This window comes from Palaemon carinicauda, chromosome 22 (genome assembly GCF_036898095.1).
Source record: "Palaemon carinicauda isolate YSFRI2023 chromosome 22, ASM3689809v2, whole genome shotgun sequence".
NCBI classification, from domain to species: domain Eukaryota; kingdom Metazoa; phylum Arthropoda; class Malacostraca; order Decapoda; family Palaemonidae; genus Palaemon; species Palaemon carinicauda.
The window spans coordinates 116,267,441-116,289,975 of record NC_090746.1 but is presented as its reverse complement, the minus strand read 5'-3'; the positions used below and the strand labels follow the sequence as shown (position 1 = coordinate 116,289,975).

At 42.0% G+C, this 22,535-nt stretch overlaps 1 protein-coding gene across 9 annotated transcripts in view; it reads right to left on the bottom strand.

The window, feature by feature from the left end:
- Positions 1-5,074: 5,074 nt before the first annotated feature.
- LOC137616710 (uncharacterized) overlaps positions 5,075-22,535 on the bottom strand; it is a 198,471-nt gene continuing 181,010 nt past the window's right edge. For all 9 annotated transcript variants that reach the window (XM_068346711.1, XM_068346706.1, XM_068346705.1 and 6 more), the window contains 3 exons: positions 12,211-12,309; positions 8,263-8,446; positions 5,075-6,547 (listed from right to left, as the gene is read on the bottom strand). In XM_068346711.1, the coding sequence (XP_068202812.1) occupies positions 6,534-6,547; positions 8,263-8,446; positions 12,211-12,309 (297 nt within the window). In that variant the 3' untranslated portion in view covers positions 5,075-6,533. The remainder of the gene's footprint in view (positions 6,548-8,262; positions 8,447-12,210; positions 12,310-22,535) is intronic.

Here is a 22,535-nt window from a genome sequence, read left to right as displayed (position 1 = left end):
AGGAGCTTCCACTGACGAAGGTAGATGAGGAAATCAGCTATTATGTGTTAAGAGGCTCCAACAGGATAAGCATCACTTCCATAGCACCAATCACAGAAGATGGCCAATTTTCTTTGGTAGACACTAGGTGGTGGTGATGTATAGTTTCCACTAGTGAAGTGACAGGGATACCACCAAGTATTGGTACCTCTGTGGGTGGAGATGACAAAGAAAGTTAGGCCACAGAAGTAGTTCTCTCGGTACATCGATGAGGAGCATTAGCAAAACTGGGTACCATTTGGTGTGCAGCCATTTGACTATGGTTATTCTGAGATTCACGGTTGTCAACATTCTGTTCATTACCCTCCAAATCCGACAAAATGGCAAAGTGTAGACATTTACATTGTTACATGGTCATTGGAAGGCATCCTCTAGCATTAATGATGGGTTCAGTGCTGGAGAACAGAAGGCCAGGAGCTTTTTGCTGAGCTGAGTGGCAAACATATCCATCGACAGTGAACTCCACAAAGTTAAAAACTTCTCTGCTCCTATGATCTCTCTCTGACAGTTGTGCATTGTTGAATGATGAATTGTGAGCCGGCTTTGTCATATTGTAGAGGGGTTGTGAAACAGTACCTCCTTGTTTGTTGATGCAAGCCGCTATGGTCATGTTGTTGCTCATCAATGCTTGTGACATATCTGGCACTGTTGAATTGTTTGCAGAGCTAACAGTGCTGCCCGCATCCCCATCAGGTTGATGTGAAAATACTTTTCTTCTTCTAGCCAGCATCCAGAGATGTTCCAGTTTCTCAGGTGCACACATCACTCTCCTCCCAAGACTCTGTGAACACCATTATCTGCACTTGGCACTCCAGAGGAGTTTCCTTAATGAAGTTCTAGTCCTTCAACCAACACGCTAGATCATCCCTTTCCTCCTGTTCCAGTGGAATGAGATGGTGAGGGGGATCATTGATGCCTGACCGGAAACAATTCACACAATACTGATGGAGACGTTTATAAGAAACATACTTTTCCAATGATGAGAGGTGTCAGAGTAGTTCTTGCCATTGTCAAGCCGGTAATTTATGTTGGATAAGGAAAGGTCGTGCTAGGTAGTAGGTTAGCCAGGGCACCAGCCACCCATTGAGATACTACCACTAGAGTTATAGAGTCCTTTGACTGGCCAAACAGTATTACATTGGTTCCTTCTCTATGGTTACAGTTCATTTTCCCTTTGCCTACACACACACACAAACCGAATAGTCTAGCCTATTCTTTACAGATTCTCCTGTCCTCATACACCTGACAACACTAAGATTACCGAATAATTATTCTTCACCCAAGGGGTTAACTACTGCACTGTAATTCTTCAGTGGCCACTTTCCTCTTGTTAAGGGTAGAAGAGACTCTTTAGCTATGGTAAGTAAATAAGAATAACTTTTTGTCTATGCAATGTTTATTATCACTTGGAAGGCATCACATGACAATGATAATAGCTGCAATGAAAGATAGCACGATGAGAAATAAAATGGCATTTGCATCAGCAGTCAAAATAAATTCAATATGTAATTACACTGACTTCTAATAGCATAAACGAGTCAGTTAATAAATTCACAATATACACAGCTAGCTAATGAACCATTTGCTGCTAGAATATAATAGATAATAAAGTTTAGCTAAAGTTTATAGAGAATAATACTGTACCATATACGCAGCGAGTAAATGAGCTACCAAACTGAAACACCATTTGTTTACATTCTCACAATGAGCGCCAATGTATAGACGATGCAATGCACATAAATGAAATAGGATCATATAATAATTATAACATGTACAACAGATATGAATAGACAATCCTCTAGTAAGCAGCTCTTCTAGGAGAACGACACACCAAAATCAAATCATTGTTCTCTAGTAGTGCCATAGCTTCTGTACCATGGTTTTCCACTGTCTTAGGTTAGAGTTCACTTGCTTGAGGGTACACTTAGGTAAACTATTCTATCTTATTTTTCTTCCTCTTGTTTTGGTCAAGTTTTTATAGTTTATATAGGAGACATTTCTTTTAATATTACTGTTCTTAAAATATTTGTTTTCCTTTTCATCCTTTCCTTACTGGGCTATTTTCCCTGTTGGAGCCCCTGGGCTTAGAGCATGCTGCTTTTCCGACTAGGGTTGTAGCTTAGCAAGTAATAATAATAATACTTTTCTGAGCCCGCTGACGTGGTTTTCTAGTAAGAAAGACTCTTGCTGCTGTAATGTCCATCAGCATTCCCAGGTACTCCATCCTCTACTTGTGGTTGAGATTGGACTTTTCCCGATTGACCAAGGTCCTTTTATCTTACCAAAAGGAAAAATGTATCCCTTGATCCAGTAGTAACTGCCTCTGAGAGGACAGAATCTGTCAGTCGTCTAGGTGTTTTAGCAGATGAATGCTGTTGGCCTGTGCTCAAGAACAGACGGGTGTGAACACTTGAGAAGCAGTAGTCAGTTTGAAGCACTGGACACTGAACTGGTATACCTCTTGCCTAAGGATGAAGCGGAGGTACTTCCTTTAGGACTGGTGAATCGTAATCTGAAAATTTGTCTTTCAGATCCACATAAAGTTGTTCTTCCTGACGGCAGTACACACAGTGCTTGCAGTCTCCATCTTGAAGGAAGTCTGCAGAAATCGTTCAACTTTGGAGAGGTAGATGACTGGTCTTCATCCTCCAGTCGACTTCTCCACCAAGAATTAAAGGGTGAGGTCTTTCTGGGAACTTGGGTGATAATACCAGAAAACTGTATTATTGGTGTCTCAGTGAGGGGAAGACAAAAGATGGTCAATGGAAGAGGGTATCCATGACAGAGGGCTTCTACCACCCAGTTCTCAGCTTTGTGGTGCTACCACCAGGCCCAACAGCATAACAGGGATCCCTACCCACTCTTCTGTATCTCACTCCTGGACTGACCACGACAGGAATGAAAGGGTACGTCGTCCATATCTTTCCGATAGGTAAAAGGGGCTGGAAGTGCAGATCTAATTATAGACATTGCTGGCAAGTTCTTTAGAGCCGAATTGAGAAGAGAAGCCGGTATCGAAGCTCTGGTGACTACTTTTGAAGTGCAGGGGCCTTTGAAAGTAACTGCTTCATGGATGAGTTAGTCCTGGCTTGTCTCCTTCCACTCTCCACTGTAGTATCAATGTCCTGGAATGGATTTTGTATTACAGATGAGTTCCTCAATAGAAGTGCTTGTTGACCTATTTGGATTGCAAGGCAGGAAGCTACTGCACCTCTCCTCTTCAGGCCCCAGTTAGCCCACTGAATTACTGACTGATGAGCCAAGGTGACAACATTCATGCCTGGCAGGATCATGTCCATGAACATCTTCCTTTTGTCAGGGTTTGGTAATTACTCAGAAGTGGCAAAATGCACAACAGCTCCTTACCAGTGGTCTTTCCATGATGTTACCTGGAGGTTCGCCATCGAAGTGGCTCTCATGACGGTCGCCACAGAAGTGGCTCTCATGACGGCATTCTTGGATGCTCAGTACACAGTATCCTCCATTCTAATTCTCTCCACGGAGGTTCATGGTATCGGCAGTAATTGGGGAAACTATCACAAGAAAAGAGGGGTTGGCATGCTCTGGATCATATATATTTTGTTGTTTAGAAAGCATAGGGTGCAGGATCTTGTTGTATTGACTCAAGCACAAAGAGTTTCTTGAAACAGAGAACTGGAAATTGCCACCAACAGATGAATGAGAGAAAAAGAGATCTACCTGTATAAGGGTGTGTCAATGGCAGCACACTGAAGGAGGTTCAAGAGTCTCTGTGATGGTTTTTCTTGACAACATCCAAAGGAGTCCTCAGTACAATTGTGGGACGTTTTCCTCCTTGACGTATTGCTGGAATGAGAAGCAAGGTCCTTTTCCCGAACAGGAATGGAACTCCTGGGAGGACGTCTTTTGGGTGTCTAGTGTAAAGCCAGACCCTTTGCCAAAGGCTTTGAGCAAAGTGGAGGTAGGTGATCATCATCCTGTGGCTTGTACATTGTACACTCTCTTCTCTAGCTCTTTCCACTTTACTTTTTTTCATTATTGCTTTCAACCTAAGACCTGCTACTACCAGTTTATATTGAGCTGCGATTAATTAATTTGGAATACTGTAGTCTTATAATCCATAATGATTTTCTTTTCTGTTTTTTCCTAACCATCAGATAATCAATTTGTCTTATCTTCTTCCCTGACCAACACATAATCAATTTATCTCATTTTGTCCACTTTTATGTTACCAGATGACTTCATATCTCAAACGGTGTATTCATGAATACCATATTCATAGCCTCTGCTAATTCCAAGTTTTTCACCTTCCGGCTTTTTTTTTCCAAACCTCTTCCCCCCATGGATTACTTCAAAGCCATCAGAAATCTCTCCTACTTGGGCATTCTTGCTTCCAAATTGCACTATCAGTTCACTTACTGGAGCTCTTCCTATATATTCTTATTTCCCTCTGAATTTGTTCTTCTCTTCGCTACATCCTTGCTGAGGGGTATAAGCTCAAATGATATGCCATACTCTCCTTTTCACAAACTTCAAGCCCATGAGCCTTCACCGATATGCTGGACCTTTATGACATTTTCTTGTAAAGCTGGATCTAGAAATTTTTTACCCCATTTCTTCTTGTATCTTCTCCAGTACAGTAAACTTGAAATCCTTCCTCAAAATTTCTTCCACTTTTCCTCTTCCATTTTGTCTCCTCTATATACATAGAATCATAATTTTCCTTCTGTGCACGACATCCACTAACTCTCCTCCCTTTCCTGTGAGATAACCGATATTCAAATTTCCAATTCTAATCTTTTTCCTTTCTTTTTCCACTTCTTTCTCCTCACTAACTTCTTTACAATCAAATAACCCAGCACAACTATGACAGATACAACCATACTGTACATATAGAAATAGATTTAAGAGAGAGAGAGAGAGAGAGAGAGAGAGAGAGAGAGAGAGAGAGAGAGAGAGAGAGAGAGAGAGAGAGAGAGAGAGAGAGAGAGAGAGAGAGAGAGAAATATATTCTGCCTATAGAAAGGTTTTCAAGGTTGATCAATAAAACAACTAACATATTTTGATTTTAATGGACCTTTATATTGAATAGTACATTGTTTGGTATGTGAAAAAGTTCAGTAGAAGCACACGAGGTAGCAGTATAAGTCCCAAGAAATAAAAGAAATATAAGGTCAAATCTACTAAAAAAAATAAATGCAAGAGCAAATTGCTTGACAGCTTCAAATTTCAGCTATGAACAGCAAAAAACTTAAAAGTTCTAAAAGCTAAAAATGAAGGGGCTGCCAATTTCATGTGCCTCCCTTTATACACTATATAAATGCAATATATACCACTGACACACTATAGTATTGAACTTGTTGAACTCAATAAGAACCTCTAAAACATATCCTAGATAGTAGTTCTGTACTGTATACAGCAAAATCCGTTATGTAAAAGTGAACAGTATCATAAAATAATGAATATATTTTTCCAAATTTTGTATCCTTTTAAAAGTAGTAGGTAACTAACAGTAAATTCTAAATAATGCATTAAAGAAATATCAGAAGTTGAGCATTGCTGACCAATCGGTAAACTGACAGAATGGCTGTCACCTGGAATATTAACCAGATTTTCCCTTTAAGGCATATGAGAGGAGTATCCTTGACACCACAACATTTTTTTAAACATCAAAGTTTGATTTCTGTAACTATTGGCAACATCAAGACAAGTTACGCATCAGAAAAGCTGGAATAATGAGACCACGGTGTCTAACACTACAAGGAAGACAATGATCAAGGTGATTGGAAGGTATACTCAATTTGTTTTGGTGAAAATGTAGTGTGCTTGGGGATTCAACAATGGGAGGGGGATATTTTCTTTTTAAAGATAAATGCATTGTATTTACGCAACATAACATAGTATACGATTTGAGATTTAAACGATTCCTAGACTTGACATGATTCCTTAAAACTCCATGTGGAGAGTAGAGATATAATAACAATCAATAAAGTTCTACTGTCACATTAATTCTGTTGTTAGATCTACAGTACAAGGAAGAAATTTTTGTCATCAACAGCGCACTCCTCTTGAAAAGCAGATAATAGTAAGCAGCAAAAAGTTGCAAACTCCAAACGCATATGATTTTATAGCTTTAAATCAACTTTCGTAAACTTCAGTATTCCAAGAAAAATCAAATGTAGAAATACAAAATACCATGTAGTTCACCGAAATGAATTAAGGAAAAGTATAAGTCTCATAACAATCTGAAATAAAAATAATCGAATGCCTTACTGATGTATTCCCATCTTACAGAAAAATAATGTTGCCATGTTTAAAAGACACGAGCCCATAGTAATGACTGGACTAGACAATACACACTGACGGGTCTCTCCCTCTTCGTCACTTGTATCTACTTCTACTTTAACACCGTTACCTTCATGACATTCTTTCATTTGCTCACCTACAATATAATCTTCTTTGAGTGAACTTTCCTTTCTCTTCATTCTAGAGGAGCACCTGAAGAGTTGTTTAGGTCAGCCTTCACCACCTAGAACGAATAAGGCTCCACTTGTAGACTTCGTTTTATCTCAATGAAGATATAAAATTATCTACGATGATATTAGTTTAGACACCTCTTGGAAAAATCTCCCTTAAACAAATATTAAGTTATTCACAGCCAAAAACCATAGAAAATTTATAAACATGTTTGGATTTACTAAAAAAAAATTCAGAGATCAATTCAGCTTAGATAGGGATGCTCCTCTTTTTATGATCTCGGGATTTACAATTTTACAATACAAATTAGGTATCCTATAATATATACAGTAAAATCAAATTGAACTATCCAAAGCGCCTGCCATTGCTGCATGATATATTGGAACAATTCCTAAGCTAAGAGAATCTCTCTCTGCCTCAGTATCACTACCAATCAGAAATGAGAGTAGGCACATTGCCAAAACAATTTGGTATGCTTTTGCTTGATTTATATGCTTCGGGAGACATATTTTTGTTGCAATAGACTATCAACAGTAACTGACACCCCTTCTCCCCTATCAGTCCGTTATTGGGAGGCTCAACTGTATTTTCATAATGAATATACGTAAATATATTGTATTTACTAACATTATAAATAAAATTTTTGTTGTAATTTTTCTTTATAAATGTTTGAGGCAAAGACCGATATAAGGTTGCATAAAATGGTGTAGCACAGATTCAATTTTTCCATTTAATATTTGAGGATGACCGACGTAAAGATAGAACAGACATAAGCCGAACCGCCAAAAATCAGGATACTACTGTATAGGGAACACATAAGTCACTTAATAAAGTAAAAACCAGACCTTCTTCAAAAATCTCCTTACGTCAAATCTCTTAGAGCAAATGAATGGCATAGGGCAGGGTATTGTAGTCCATTATAAAACGTTTACACGTGTTAAGACAAATTCATTATGCCACAGGTCTTTATAAACTTGTTTATAATGAAAAAGAATAATCTGGCATTGAATATCTTTTTAGAGAAATAGTCACCCAGTACTGTACGTTCAAACCAGTGCCTTCAATATCTTAAAAGAGTTTAGAAAAGAGAAATAGTGTGATATAACTTTAACCGAATCACACGTTAGAGGAGGATAATGAATGTATAATTGATGCCTTATTCTCGTATCATCTTAGCCTCAACTTTCAACAATTAATTACATTACATTATAACATTGCCCAAGTGATAATTTTACAGAAAATTTTATTGGTGTACCTATACATAGGAATGGCATGTACTACCAATAGGCTAAGCATTAGATATTTTCTCAACCTTTTTTACTTGCACATTGTTTAGTAATTACAAACTGTTATGTAAATATTTTCTGTGAAAATATCAGGATATTTACACACATTTTCACCTATCATTGTTCATTGTGATTTTAGGAAGGCTATACTTTGGTTTAAGTTTGTATAACATCTCATTTATATTTTCAGCTTAAAATGGGGTTTATAGAATGGAATACACCTGTACTATTGAGTAGAGGAGTATCTGTAATCAAAAGTTACACGTAATCACAGAGAAGTCAACAGATTGTATAGTATTTGTTTCCCTGCCTACATCAAATGGTGCTCATTTAATTTTTTTCTTTATTTTTTTTATCAAGGCTTTTCAGTTTTACTTTTTGCTGTTATATAAACAGACTTTTTAAATTAAATATTTACAATTCTTCAAATACTGTACAAGTTCTCTCAAATACAAAAATAGCAGAAAATTTCATTCCTCACCTGGAGAATGTATAGGCTGAACAGCATGTGATTGTCCAATTGGATGATGCTGACCTTCAGGAGTGGAAGAATGATGCCCTGGAGGTGAGCCTGAATGGTGCTCAGGTGTGTCACCAGGGGAACCCCCATCAGGACTTTGAAGTTTTGTAGGAACTTCGTCTAAACCTAATTCACGAGCGGCACCCTAATTAAAAGAGAAAATTAATTAAAACAATGATATTTTGGGGTTACTTCAAACTCTTACCACTTTTTTAAAGAATTTTATATACTAAAAGTTGTACATTGGAAATTTCCTTAGCATTTGAATTTTTTCTAAATAAACTGTGGTAGTTCTTTTAACCAGCACCCTTGGGACTTTAATGTTGCCGAATAATCAAAAGTGACCCCACAAAAATAGCTGTAAAACCTTATTAACACCTAAATGACACGTTAGACAGAGGAAAAACTAAAAAATACTTAAACATTTAAAGATTGGGAAAAATATTAATGTTTATATGCTTTCTCCTCTGATGTTGTCAAGTGTCAAACTCAAATTTTCACCCACACTGCCCCTCCCAAAAAAATTATTTCATTACATAACTAATTTATCATGAGTTCCTTTCCTTTTTGGACCAAATTATAATAAATTAACCACTTTTCCCCTTTTTCTCATTCAAGAAATAAAAAAAGCAAAGGAGCATGATAAAAGCATCATTAGGAATACATACATCTATAAATAATAAACCGAAAAACAGCGATTTTGTTATGAACCACCGATTTGGATAACAAATGACTTTCTTGCATTTCAACTATTGTACAATAGTAAACAATTACCGTAGTTGTTACATATGACATTTAAATGAATATAACTGATATATTAGTAGAATTTACCCTTTTCACTATGAACTAGAGATTGACAAGGAAATATATTGTTAAATTTAACCAACAAGTTATAGCTGTAGTTAGGAACACAAACAATGCTCAAGCCTCTTGGCAACCGGGGAGAGATGGATCCAAAATGGAGAAAAACAAACAGAAAAATTGGTTGATGTGTGCTACTTCCTCCGGTGCCTTAGATGACCGCGGAGGTAGCAGCAGTAGGGGATTCAGCATTATGAAGCTTCATCTGTGGTGGATAACGAGGGAGGGTGGGCTGTGGCACCCTAGCAGTACCAGCTGAACTCGGTTGAGTCCCTTGTCAGGCTGGGAGGAACGTAGAGAGTAGAGGTCCCCTTTTTGTTTTGTTTCATTTGTTGATGTCGGCTACTCCCCAAAATTGGGGGAAGTGCCTTGGTATATGTGATGTGTGTTCGGTTTATGAAAAGTTAACCAAATTGCTTAACTATTAAAGAATTGGAAGAAATTAATAGCTTCCTTAGCTTTGAAATCCAGCGCTATAAAACCAAAGACTATAAAAAATGATCATGTATCGGCAAGAGGAATGAAACCTTCATAATCTTCGATATACCATTAAAATCAACAGTAAATAAATTATGAGTAAAGTATTTTGACTTAATATCATATACCCTTTTAAGCTAAAATAAAAATGATAGTTCAAAGAATAATTATTTCTTTAAGCAATTGAAAAAACACCCTTTGGTAGTTTACCTTAACCAGCAAGTTTGGAAAGCATACACAGCAGTTTCAAAGATACAATTTAAACAAAAGAAAATATATAAATTCGGTGTGGTTTTATTTCATAAAAAGATGTGTGAATAATACATGTATTACTATATTAATTTTTCAATGTACAGTAAAAGGCCTTTGAACCTGTACCCAATACTGTACACCCGAAAGCCTGATTAACCAGACCCCACTGAACTTCCATATGAAATATACTAACTTTTGAAAGTAATTTATATGCATAGAAATTACTTTCTATGAGCAGTTCTGTATTCCAGTCTTATGTGTGAGAAGATCGCTTCAGTTTCATCTCTAAGTTCTCGAAAACCTAACGGAAAGGATCTCAAGAGTGCTTAGAGAAGTGCGTCCTCATAGGTTGGCACGTGCTTAAAGATCAGCGGCAAACAGAACACTATGCTGTACTCCTCGTGTTACACGTGTTTATGATCCAGAGAAATTTTCAAATAGAAAGGAAAAGTTCTACGAAGTTGGAGAGTTAAGTCCTGCTTGCGAATAGGAGAGTGCTCTCTTAATAATGCACATAAACAAGTGACTAAAGTATTCTACTTCCAGGTAGCGAGCCAGCACAGTGGGGCGGGTGCTCTGAGTCGACTACTTTCTAGTAGAGATTTGCTCAAATTCATACGTGCATGCTGAGGCATAAGATACAATGAATAATGTGAGTTATTTGGCGAGTGTGCTATTCCATTGGGGCGCGCACAATCACACACAAGAGAGGAAGATTCAGGTGAGTGTTCAAAAGATAGATATGCCTGACAAGCTTCTTGCTTTCTGTAAGAAGGCTTAATTCCTTTATAATGGAATTCTTCCCGAGGAAGTAATTATATGCCTCTTGATAGGAGGGGAAAGGAGATCCTTTGGGAAAACAATGTTGATGTCTTGTTGGGGAGAAAATCTCCTCTTCATATTGTAATAGTGGTCCAAGTAAAGAGATTGTTTCTACGATGAAGGCATGCGATGAAGATCTAGCCAGTAAATGGCTAGGAGGTGAAGGTGGCCATGAGTGCTTCCTTGAAGCTGACCAAGCCTCTAAAGGCAAGAATAGCTGTTTAGCTATTCTTGCTGGAGAAATCAATTCCGAGGTGTGTGAGCCAAGGTCTTCTTCCGCAGGTGCACCAATGAAGCAGGCTTTAGCGCCGAGGACTCTACCTTGACAGAGCTTTGGCTTGTAGGACCCTACCTCTCTAGAAGGTACACCTTCTAGGCATAGATGGCTACAAAATCTTTATGGCACAGTCACTCATAGTGCCATCTGAAAATGTTTTATCAAGTTTCCCGAGAGCACAAGAGATATCTGCTCCTCTAGGGGAAGCAGATACTGCTCTCACTTCCTCTTCCACCTTGAGGAGGGTGACAGAGAAGGACCAGAAGCATGAGTTCCAAAAGGGGAAGAAATAAGAGGATTTTTTTGCATGGCAGTAGAACCCAAAAGAGATGAATCTCGCTCGGTTTTCATTTTCTTCTTTTAGCCATACTCTTGCCACTGGGAGGATGACCACTCCCTTCACTCCAAATAAGGTGAAGACTGCATACAGTCGTCTACCTGCAAGTAGAATGTAAAAAAAGGGGATCCACATTCAGCTTGCTCATGAAAGCCCCGCAGGGTTTTCTGGGAATTCCAGAATAAGACTGCATGTCCACACATGGTTTCTTGATAACAGGCCCATACAATCAAACCGCAAATGAAGAAAAAGGATCAATATGCTGAATTGGTCGACAGTCGACAAAGAGTATGTCTGTATTTCTCAGTGAGTTGGTAGGAGGGTGGGGCAACCACAGATACCCGCTATTAACTATCGACACCTCGTCATAAACTTAATAGCCATGTTTCCAGCTATGCTGAAATTATGCTCAAGTTACTTGAGTAAAAGGGTTTGTATCCGTATATGAAAAACTGATAACCTGCTCCTTAGGATATCATAGAAAATGGGGGTGGTAATGTATATGGCACGATAAAATAAATATATTTCCCTGGAATTCTTGAAGAATATATAAATAAATAGATACCAGGTTGGAAAAAGGGTTGCATACAAGACTGGCCACATTTGAAAACTGGATATAAAAAGGACTTTTTAGCAATAAAAAAATGTTTTTCATAAAAAAAGCTGTTTGAAACAGGAAATATAGATGTTCTAGCAAAATTTGCAATAATCTGAATTTCCAAAATTCCAAGCAGAGGTTGTGACGAGGGTTGCACCCCTTAAATCAGATACCTGAATGCACTGTGAAATTCAGAATTTTTGTGCATTATGTTCCACAACTACAGAGAAAAAAAAAATGAACAGAAATAATGACAATATCATACAATACACTTATGAATAATACCTGCACAAGATGATCCCCATAGAGCATGTGGCCAATAGCACCCCGACCTGATACATCAGCTGCATCAGCTTCACATTCAGCCATACCCTCCACATCCACCTTATTGAAGAAAGCATAAGAAAGTTAGTGTGTTTCATCCTCATACATTCATGGTCTATTTTTCAACTTTCCTAATTTCTGACATGCATATAATATTTGATATACTGTAATTTCATATGATTTCCATGTAATTTTCTGAGAAAAAAACCTTGACCAATTGAGCTTCAGTCTGATTATTTGTTTCAACTAGTTTTTACAAGATAGAGAGTGTGGGTCAGTACATTTTTTTTCATAAACGCTATAAAAATGTGCATTCATACTGACCCAAATAACCCGATTCAATCAAATGATTTAATGAAATATAAATCTAGTCTTAAATTATGGCACTTGCACATGCATGGGGACACGCGCCCATTTTTACAAAATGAAGTTAGCAGTACCACATTAATCCCCTGGTTTTCCACTTTGCACCAATACTTCATATGTGACCTTAGACTTGAACAATTATGGCCTAATGCACTGTTGAACACAAGTAATTTTTCACACTTATAAGATATAGAAAAGAGAGCTAAAACTTTAAGAAGGAAGGGTGCCTCGGTATGTCCTTTCAAACTGGTGGTGGTATGCATAGGAGGAAAGATGGGAGTAAGAATTGCCGTCTCTCTACCTCCATTTTCAGCTTGGTCTCAGTGGTCAATAAAATGCACACAAACTAGGATCGTCTTTCTACTGGCACGAACAGCTGCCATCCTATTTGATTGGACATACACACAGATACAAATATATCCTTCTTGCTCTGATTTATCATCACCCACTCACTGTTGTCTCACTATTGGAAGCTCTGCTATTTGTTTGTTAAAACTTTTCAGTACTATATTTTCGTATTAATTCAAGTATATTAGCTAATGTTAACATCATTGATAATACATTACGTCCATAGTTTGGTAATGAAAACCTTTTCCATAATTGGGTATATTGTTTAACCTATATATGCAAGGCTTTGAATAAATATTCAGGAAGCGTCAGTGTTGAATGCCATTGAGGTAGGTCTGAGGTATAATTGCATTATTTAGCCTCATCATTATTTCTCCTAACCTTTTAAATCTTTATTCTTGCCATTTCTTTTATAGCTTTTCTTCAGTAAAAGAATATTAATTCATTTGGGTACATCAAATCTTTTTGGGGGTTCAGCCTTAAGGGGTGCGATTCACGACCTCTGCTTGGAATCTTGGAAATTAAAATTGTTGCATTTTTGGGCTAGGAGAACGTCTATATTTCAAGTTTAAAAAAGTTTAATTAAAAAAATTCGTTTTATGGCTAAATTTTTGTTTTTTTATATTCATGCTTGTGCATCAGGTCCATTACAGAAACCCTTTTTGGGCTCAAGCCATGGCGTCCTGATGGAAGGTTCCTGTTTGGTAGCTTCCTTGGGTATAAGACTACTAAGATATTCCCAGAGAATTTAACCACAGGTTATCACAGAATTCTAACTTCTGGAGCGAGTATCTCAAAGGTTTCCCTTTAAGACATCGTAATACAACAGGGGACACGCATGTCTGAACGTGCCACATAGCTATCTCCACCCCGAACAGAGTTAATGCTTCGGTGTGTAAGGGCTGAGAATAGCTGGGAGCCGTTCCACAGCTAATCTCACTCGTGGCTACTACTGATACTCGAGACGTAAACAAACGGACGCCATTGCTCTAATGACGTCACGCGCGTCTTTATCCTTTGTTTAGTAGCTGCCCTACTTAGACGGATTTTCCCTTGTGTTAACTTTATCGCTTTGCATCTTCGCTATGTCGTTACCTTCAGCCTCGCCTTCTTCTGGAAAGTTGAGTACAAGGTTCCAGTATTGTTTAATTAAGCTCTGGCCGTAAAGTAAATATTATTTCGCGAAATAATTGATGTTTTGTGGCAGAGCTGTGCCTCTACCGGACCCGCCATTTTATGGCGTCGTTGTTGTTTTGCATGTCTTATTTAGTTAGCCACAACAACGCTTCCGGCATTATATACTAATCGAATACATTAGTTTATTTAGTCTTCATAGCTAGGAACTTTTATATCGTGTTTAGACGCTTTTTATCGGTCATCGATTGACCTCATACCAGTCGGCTACTATAGCCCCCAGGCCAGGAGCCTACATACAAGTGTTCATGCATGATTTATTAGTGATCCTAGACTAAGTTATGAAGATAGTGGCATTATTATTTTACAATACTTTTGACTAGTGATGCAAATGTTTTCGCCTTCAGGGACCATATAGGGGATAGGCTAGTCAGTGATTCTTTCTAGCCTAACCTAACCTTAGGACCCCTATATGCTTCCTTCATCCCCTGCCTTGGCACTCCCTCTATTTAGCCTTGATCCCTTTTCTGAGTAAAGGGATTATTTGTCTAATAGAGTATTTATATCGCCTCTCAGTCCTCCCTAAAGGAATGAACCCCCTTTAGGATTGCGTCTGAGAGTGAGGTTAGGCTAGCCTACCTCTATGGCTAGGATAGTCTATGACTTTCCTGCGATAGCGATACGTCTTCTTCCTTGCCTAGTTCAGGACTTTTAGCCCTGATCTAGGTCGGGTTAGGAAGGTTTCTCTGTTCCATGCTGAAACTGTACTCTTGCACCGTTTTAGCCGATCAGCCTAATCTTAGGTTAGGGAGTGTCCTCCCTTCCCTTTGTGGCCGCTCTGGTACAGAAACCCTTCCTGGGAAGACCTCTCTCTTCTCCCTCCCCACCTATCTCTTGTATAGCCTAGCCTATGCTTAGGTTAGTTTATACTCATCTGTCCCCTGTCCTACAAATCCTCCTTAGGGTGGATGAGTAGGGCTACCCGAGCTTCCCTGTGCTGTCCGCTCTGGTACATATACCTTCATAGTGTCCTATAAGGTTAGTTACTAGTGTAGCTCTGCATAGGGGAGTCTCCCCCCCTCTTGGGTGTTCCCTAGTCCTCCCTTGGGCTACCTGCTCCCGGTCCCTAGTGACCCCTGCTTATGGATGCTAGAGCCTGTCTCTATCATGGGTACACCCCCTCAGGGAGGGGGAGGGATGTCTGGAACCCTGACGGTACTTCCTGCATCCTTTCCCCCCTCCCCCTGTCTCTCTATCTATCCGGGTGCCGGTCTCTTGCCGCCTCTACTGTCGGCAATACCTGCCTCCCTCTTGGTGACTTCCCTACCCTTGCCGCCAGCCCCCCGTGTACCGAGGGACTGCCGGCTGCCGCCGGCTACTACCGGCGGCTCTCCTACTCCTATCTAATCGTCCGCTTGCCGGTCGATCTCCGGAGTGCCGGCATATACAACCCGATACTACCTGTACCATCCTTACCCCAGTCACCAATCCGGCATCCTCCGGCTGCCGGAGCCGCCGCTCCCTGCCGGCGTGCCGCCGTTGTGCCGGCGGCCGCCATCCTGGTATCTAACTGACTTTGAAAATTGTCTGTTCTAGTGCCAGAATCTACGCTGGAGCGAGCTCCGGCGTGCCGGCGGCTTGCCGGATGCCCCGGAGGCGTCAAGAATACTTGCACCCCCTCTCTGTAGCTATCATAAGACTAAGATAGCCCTACTTTGCAAATAGATAAGCTGCTTTGCTTTTAAGATCAGTACCTAGTACTGCTCTATTAGTGATCATGCTGTCTCTTTGCATTCTTCTATTTCCAGCATGCTATGTGCATCTTAGCGCGGCTGGTTGCCAGAAGCAGTGACCCTTAATGAGGCCTTCTGGCTCTTAACTGGGAACCGAATGAATTCGATCCCAACCTTGTCCTTGGCTTTCCATGGAGTTCCAATATAATGGGAATCCTAGGAAACTATATCCAATGATCTCGGTCATTTGGATTATCCCAGGACCAAGCCTATGGTAGCCAGCCGGGCGAGATGCATGGAGCGTGTTCTCCTTTACTGTTTCATTCTCTATGCATCACACCTTCTTTAAGTTAAAATTAATGATTAATATTAACTTAGTTTAAGAGCCATTCCTATGACTCCCCCATACTCATTTTCTCTTTCTTCCACAGGAGGAGCAGATGAAGTGTGACTTCGCCTACTGTGCTGTGAAACGCTCGCAGTTTTACGGACATACGGCGTGCAGGACTCACGCCCCTTGCGCAGACAAGAAAGGGGATTGGAAGTTCTGGAATCCACTGGAATGTACGGTCTGCCAGGCCTACCTAGTTGAGGCCTTCCATAACCCTCCCTCAGCGGAGGTTAGAGACATTGCTCGTGAAAAACTGCGCAAGTGGGTGCGTGGTTTTCAGAGAAATGCTACTGGACCGTACCTGGCCACCGAAGAACTGAGGTCCCTGTTGTTCCCTAAGGCCTCCCCTGACTCAGTGGTTCCAAAAGAAGCAATCCCCACTGTCCAAATTACGGTGGAACCTGATGTGGTCATGGCTCAGTCCATGCACGAGTGTCGTTTAGATTCCGAGGATGATGAACAGATCTCTGACGTCTCGGAAGACACGGAGAAGACGCTTATGGCTCAAGGAGCCGAAGAGGACGAAGACAAGGTGGAATACACCGAGTCGGAGCTTGGAGCTACTCCCTCGTCCATCCCTCCGCCTACTCCTACACCGACGGAAATGTCCATTCCGTCTACCTCCTCGACCCCGGATCCTTCCTCTTCTACCCAAGAACTGATCCGACTGATTAGAGCTGTCATGGACGACAGACTGAAGGAGAACCAGGAGTCCATCAGGTCTATGATTGGATCCAGAGACCCGAAGAAGATCTCGGTCAAGGATCTCCCAGCTTGCTCTCATGCCAACCCGTGGAGGTATGCAGAGCATATGGTTATTGCGACCGGCAGGATCTTTGTTAGTGACAAAATCGGCACGGTCCCGTTGGAAGATGTGGAGTTCTTCCCAAGCTTCGAGGCCTACCCGGACTGTTACGTCCGGCTTCGTTCTGAACCTGCCTCGAAGGAGGAGACCGAACCTAAAGAAGAGATAGTGTTCGATCTCGCAAAGGCCCAGGCTATGCTAGCCTCCGCATTTAAGAGCAGGGGCTTTACCTGCTCTAAGCTTCCTGCCTTGAGCAAGAAGCATCCTACATATGTCGCACCTGACACTGCGATTCTTCCTTTTTTGGAAAAGGCCTTGGCTGCATGCCTTAAAGCGGCGGAAGAAGGAAAACCCTGCCCTGCACTGGAGGAGTGCAGACCCTTCTCCATCGTGACACCCCCTGACACTAGACAATGGAAAGATGTTCAACATACTTTCGTCGTGGGTAGGCTCGATCCTGACGTCGCCGGACGTCAGTTTAATGAAGACCTCCCTAAGCTCAATGATCACCTCCTTCGCCGGGAACAAGACACGAAGGAGAGGCTTGCGGCATCTCTTTCTCATCAAGTCCAACTTGAAGTTATGGCCTGTGACACTGGAGTACCTGATCACTACATGGTACTAGCCAAATCCCACTTACTCACAGTAATGAAGGACTTGTACCATTTCATAAAGGCTCGTAGAGCCTGTCGTGAATTCGTGTTTGTCGGTGCCACCGTGAAACACGAACCCCGGAGGCTGATTTCCTCCAACATCTGGGGAAAGCACCTGTTTCCTTCTGACCTTGTCAAGGAAATAACTGACAGAGCCGCCACGGAGAATAGGAACCTTCTCCACAAGTGGGGCATGTCCAGAAAAAGGAAAACCTCTCAGGACGATGGACCTCAGCCTAAGAGGAAACCTCAGAAGCCAAAACCCCAGCAACGTCAACAACGACGTCAGTTTCCGGGACCCGCTACCTCCCAAGTGGTTGCCCAACCACAACAGACCTTTCAATTGGTCCCCCAACCGGTGTTGTCACAGTCACCGGTCTTCACCCCTGCCTTTGAGCAGCCATCCACTACCTTTCATGCCAGAGGTAGAGGCTCGTCCAGGGGTGCAAGCAGAGACGCCTCTCGTCGTCCCTCCAGAGGTAGAGGAGGAAAGGGAGCTAGCGGCCGAGGCAACAAGTCCTCGGGACACCAGAAGCAATGAAGTGCTTCCGGTGGGAGGAAGACTCCGCCAATTCCAGGATTGTTGGACCTTCGATCCTTGGGCACACAGCATCATCAAGAACGGTCTAGGCTGGAGTTGGGTGCAACCACCCCCAATCTTCCAGCGGTTCTTTCAACAATCGACCCCCATTCTGGAAGAATATGTTCTAGACCTCTTGAACAAGAAGGTGATAAGGAAGGTAAAGTCCACCAGGTTCCAAGGGAGACTGTTTTGCGTTCCCAAGAAGGACTCAGACAAGCTCAGAGTCATTCTGGACTTATCCCCCCTCAACAAGTTCATAGAGAACAACAAATTCAAGATGCTGACGCTTCAACAAATAAGGACCCTTCTGCCTCAAGGTTCCTACACGGTCTCTATAGACCTGGCGGATGCCTATTGGCACATTCCAATGAACCATCACGCTTCCTCCTACCTAGGATTTCGACTCCAAAGAAAAAGCTACGCCTTCCGGGCCATGCCATTCGGCCTCAATGTGGCCCCTCGGATCTTCACAAAGCTGGCGGATGCCATAGTACAACAGCTCCGCCTAAGAAACGTCCAGGTGATGGCCTACCTCGACGACTGGCTAGTCTGGGCTCCATCGCCCGAAGAGTGTACAAAGTCTTGCGACGAAGTTACCCAGTACCTAGAACACCTGGGATTCAAGATCAACGAGAAGAAATCTCGCCTCTCTCCGGCTCAGAAGTTTCAGTGGCTGGGAATCCACTGGAATCTTCAGTCACACCGCCTTTCCATCCCCCAGAAGAAAAGGAAGGAAATAGCAGGGTCTGTCAAGCGACTACTGAAATCCAAACGCATTTCAAGACGACAGCAGGAACGAGTTCTAGGCTCTCTACAATTCGCCTCAGTGACAAACCCAGTGCTTCGTGCACAGCTAAAGGATGCCGCGGGAGTCTGGAGACGATCGGCATCCATCGCTCGAAGAGACCTCAAGAGACGGCTTCCAAACAGACTTCGACGCCTCCTAAAGCCGTGGTCGGAAGCAATGGCCCTGAAAAGGTCCATTCCTCTCCAACACCCTCCTCCATCACTCAACATCCACACGGATGCCTCACTGGAGGGCTGGGGAGGTCACTCCCACCTGAAACAAGCTCAAGGGACCTGGTCTCCACTATTCAAGACGTTCTACTTAAACATCTTGGAGGCCATGGCGGTCCTTCTTACTCTGAAGAAGCTATCCCCGCCGCCCTCGATCCACATCCGTCTAACCCTAGACAACTCGGTGGTAGTTCGTTGTCTCAATCGCCAAGGCTCAAGATCGCCCCAGATAAATCAGGTGCTTCTCCCAATCTTCCGTCTGGCGGAGAAGAAGAAGTGGCACCTGTCTGCAGTTCACCTACAAGGATTCCGCAACGTGACAGCGGATGCTCTATCTCGGACAAACCCGATAGAGTCGGAATGGTCTCTAGACGCAAGATCATTCTCCTTCATCTCTCGTCAAGTCCCAGAACTTCAGATAGATCTCTTTGCAACGAGCGACAACAATCAACTTCCTCTGTACGTAGCCCCGTACGAGGACCCCAAAGCAGAAGCGGTGGACGCCATGTCACTGGACTGGAACAGATGGTCGAAGATATACCTGTTCCCTCCCACCAACCTTCTGTTGAAAGTCCTCTCCAAATTGAGAACCTTCAAAGGGACAGCGGCCCTAGTGGCTCCCAAGTGGCCCCGGAGCAACTGGTACCCCCTGGTCCTGGAGCTGCAGCCCAAGCTGATCCCTCTCCCGGGCCCAGTTCTCTCTCAACAAGTACAGAAGTCGACTGTCTTCGCTTCATCATCGAAAATCAAGGACCTTCATCTCATGATTTTCTCTCCCTTGCCGCAAAGAAGAGGTTTGGGATCTCGAAGAAAAGTCTAGACTTCCTAGAGGAATACAAGACCGAATCCACGAGACGGCAATATGAATCATCCTGGAGGAAATGGGTCTCCTTTGTTAAAGCAAAAAATCCTAAAGAAATCACCATTGATTTCTGTATGTCCTTCTTCATTCACCTTCATGGACAAGGATTAGCAGCCAATACGATTTCAACCTGCAAATCGGCTTTGACTAGACCAATTCTATATGCTTTCCAAATTGATCTGTCCAACGACATCTTTAACAAATTGCCGAAAGCATGTGCTCGCCTACGCCCAGCACCCCCTCCGAAACCGATCTCCTGGTCACTAGACAAGGTGCTCCATTTCGCCTCCAACTTGGACAATGATTCATGCCCCCTCAAGGATCTGACTCAGAAAGTTATATTTTTATTTGCTCTCGCCTCGGGAGCTCGAGTCAGCGAAATAGTGGCATTATCAAGAGAAGAGGGACACATCCTGTTTGCTGATTCAGGAGAAGTGACCCTCTCCCCTGATCCGACGTTTCTCGCCAAAAATGAATTACCCACCAAAAGATGGGGCCCTTGGAGAATATGCCCCCTGAAGGAGGATGTCTCTCTATGTCCAGTAGAGAGTCTCAAGGTCTATCTTCGCAGAACTTCGAACTTTGGTGGAGGCCAACTCTTCAAAGGAGAAACATCGGGCAGCGACCTGTCACTGAAACAATTAAGAGCGAAAATCACCTACTTCATTCGCAGAGCGGATCCGAACAGTACACCCGCTGGTCATGATCCTAGAAAAGTGGCATCTTCTCTGAACTTCTTTCAGAGCATGGACTTTGAGAGCCTTAAAAACTTTACGGGCTGGAAGTCCTCGCGAGTTTTCTTTAAACATTATGCGAAACAAGTGCACGAAATCAAACATTTTGTGGTAGCCGCAGGTAGTGTTATGAAACCTGCACCTAACTCTGCGTAGAACAGTGAGTTACTTGGGACTCTAACTCTTCGGGTGCCTATGTTGACCCTCGAGTGATTCATAGTGATGTCTAAAAACACTTAGTGCTTTTATAACTGTTCTTATCCCAGGTGAAATGTCATAGTGTCACACAAGTGCCGCATGCCTTGAGCATGATGTGTTGTTTAAAGACTTGCGTTCCTCGAGAACGAGTACCTACTAATCCTGAAATTCCTTTTCAGACTCAAGAGCAAGCCTTTATTTCTATGTACATTATTATTACTGTAAATGAACTTTACTTTTGCTGTAAATTATTTAATTTCTGCATTGTGAAATAAAATTTCTATTTTATTACTTATGCGTCTCTTTCAGCTCCTACTTACTATGAAATACATACTGTCATAGTTTTATTTATTCCTCCTTTCCTATGGTCATGAAGAATTTAAGATGTCTAATCCTAAATTATATTCACCTTGTCTCAGTAAGGTTCCTACACGAATACTTACTTCTGATAATCAGGAGATGAACTCTACACACAGTGCCCAACCACCACTGGCCTACTTCAGAATGTTCCTATACAAATATCAAACATTCTGCTTCATCTCTAAGTTCTTAAAAGTTCTTCTGTCAAGATGAATAGCCCTTCAATACCACTTTGACGTCGGCATAGCCCATGGGAACTTCCTACCAATGGGGGGCAGGATACTTCGTTCCTATGGTTCTTACCTAAGATTACTTTGCTGTTTTGTCAATGCCTAGGCACTTAACTCTGGGGGAAAATCTACCACGATACATTGATTCTCTGGTACTCTTCCATCAGGACGCCATGGCTTGAGCCCAAAAAACGGATTTTGAGCGAAGCGAAAAATCTATTTTTGGGTGAGATAGCCATGGCGTCCTGATGGACCCTCCCTACTACTTCGTTCAGTTTGTTCCCACCCTACACAATTGTATCATGGTGATGGGCAGCAACTGGCGCCAGGATAAAGACGCGCGTGACGTCATTAGAGCAATGGCGTCCGTTTGTTTACGTCTCGAGTATCAGTAGTAGCCACGAGTGAGATTAGCTGTGGAACGGCTCCCAGCTATTCTCAGCCCTTACACACCGAAGCATTAACTCTGTTCGGGGTGGAGATAGCTATGTGGCACGTTCAGACATGCGTGTCCCCTGTTGTATTACGATGTCTTAAAGGGAAACCTTTGAGATACTCGCTCCAGAAGTTAGAATTCTGTGATAACCTGTGGTTAAATTCTCTGGGAATATCTTAGTAGTCTTATACCCAAGGAAGCTACCAAACAGGAACCTTCCATCAGGACGCCATGGCTATCTCACCCAAAAATAGATTTTTCGCTTCGCTCAAAATCCGTTTTCTGACCAGGGTACCTATTCATTTACTTTTTCTTCAAGAATTTTACATTAAGATACTTGTGTCAGTATCCCATGAACTGCAACATGATTTTTGTTTGGTTCCCTCAGGAAGAGAATGTTTTTATCTTCTTATCTCAATAGTATCATAAATAAACT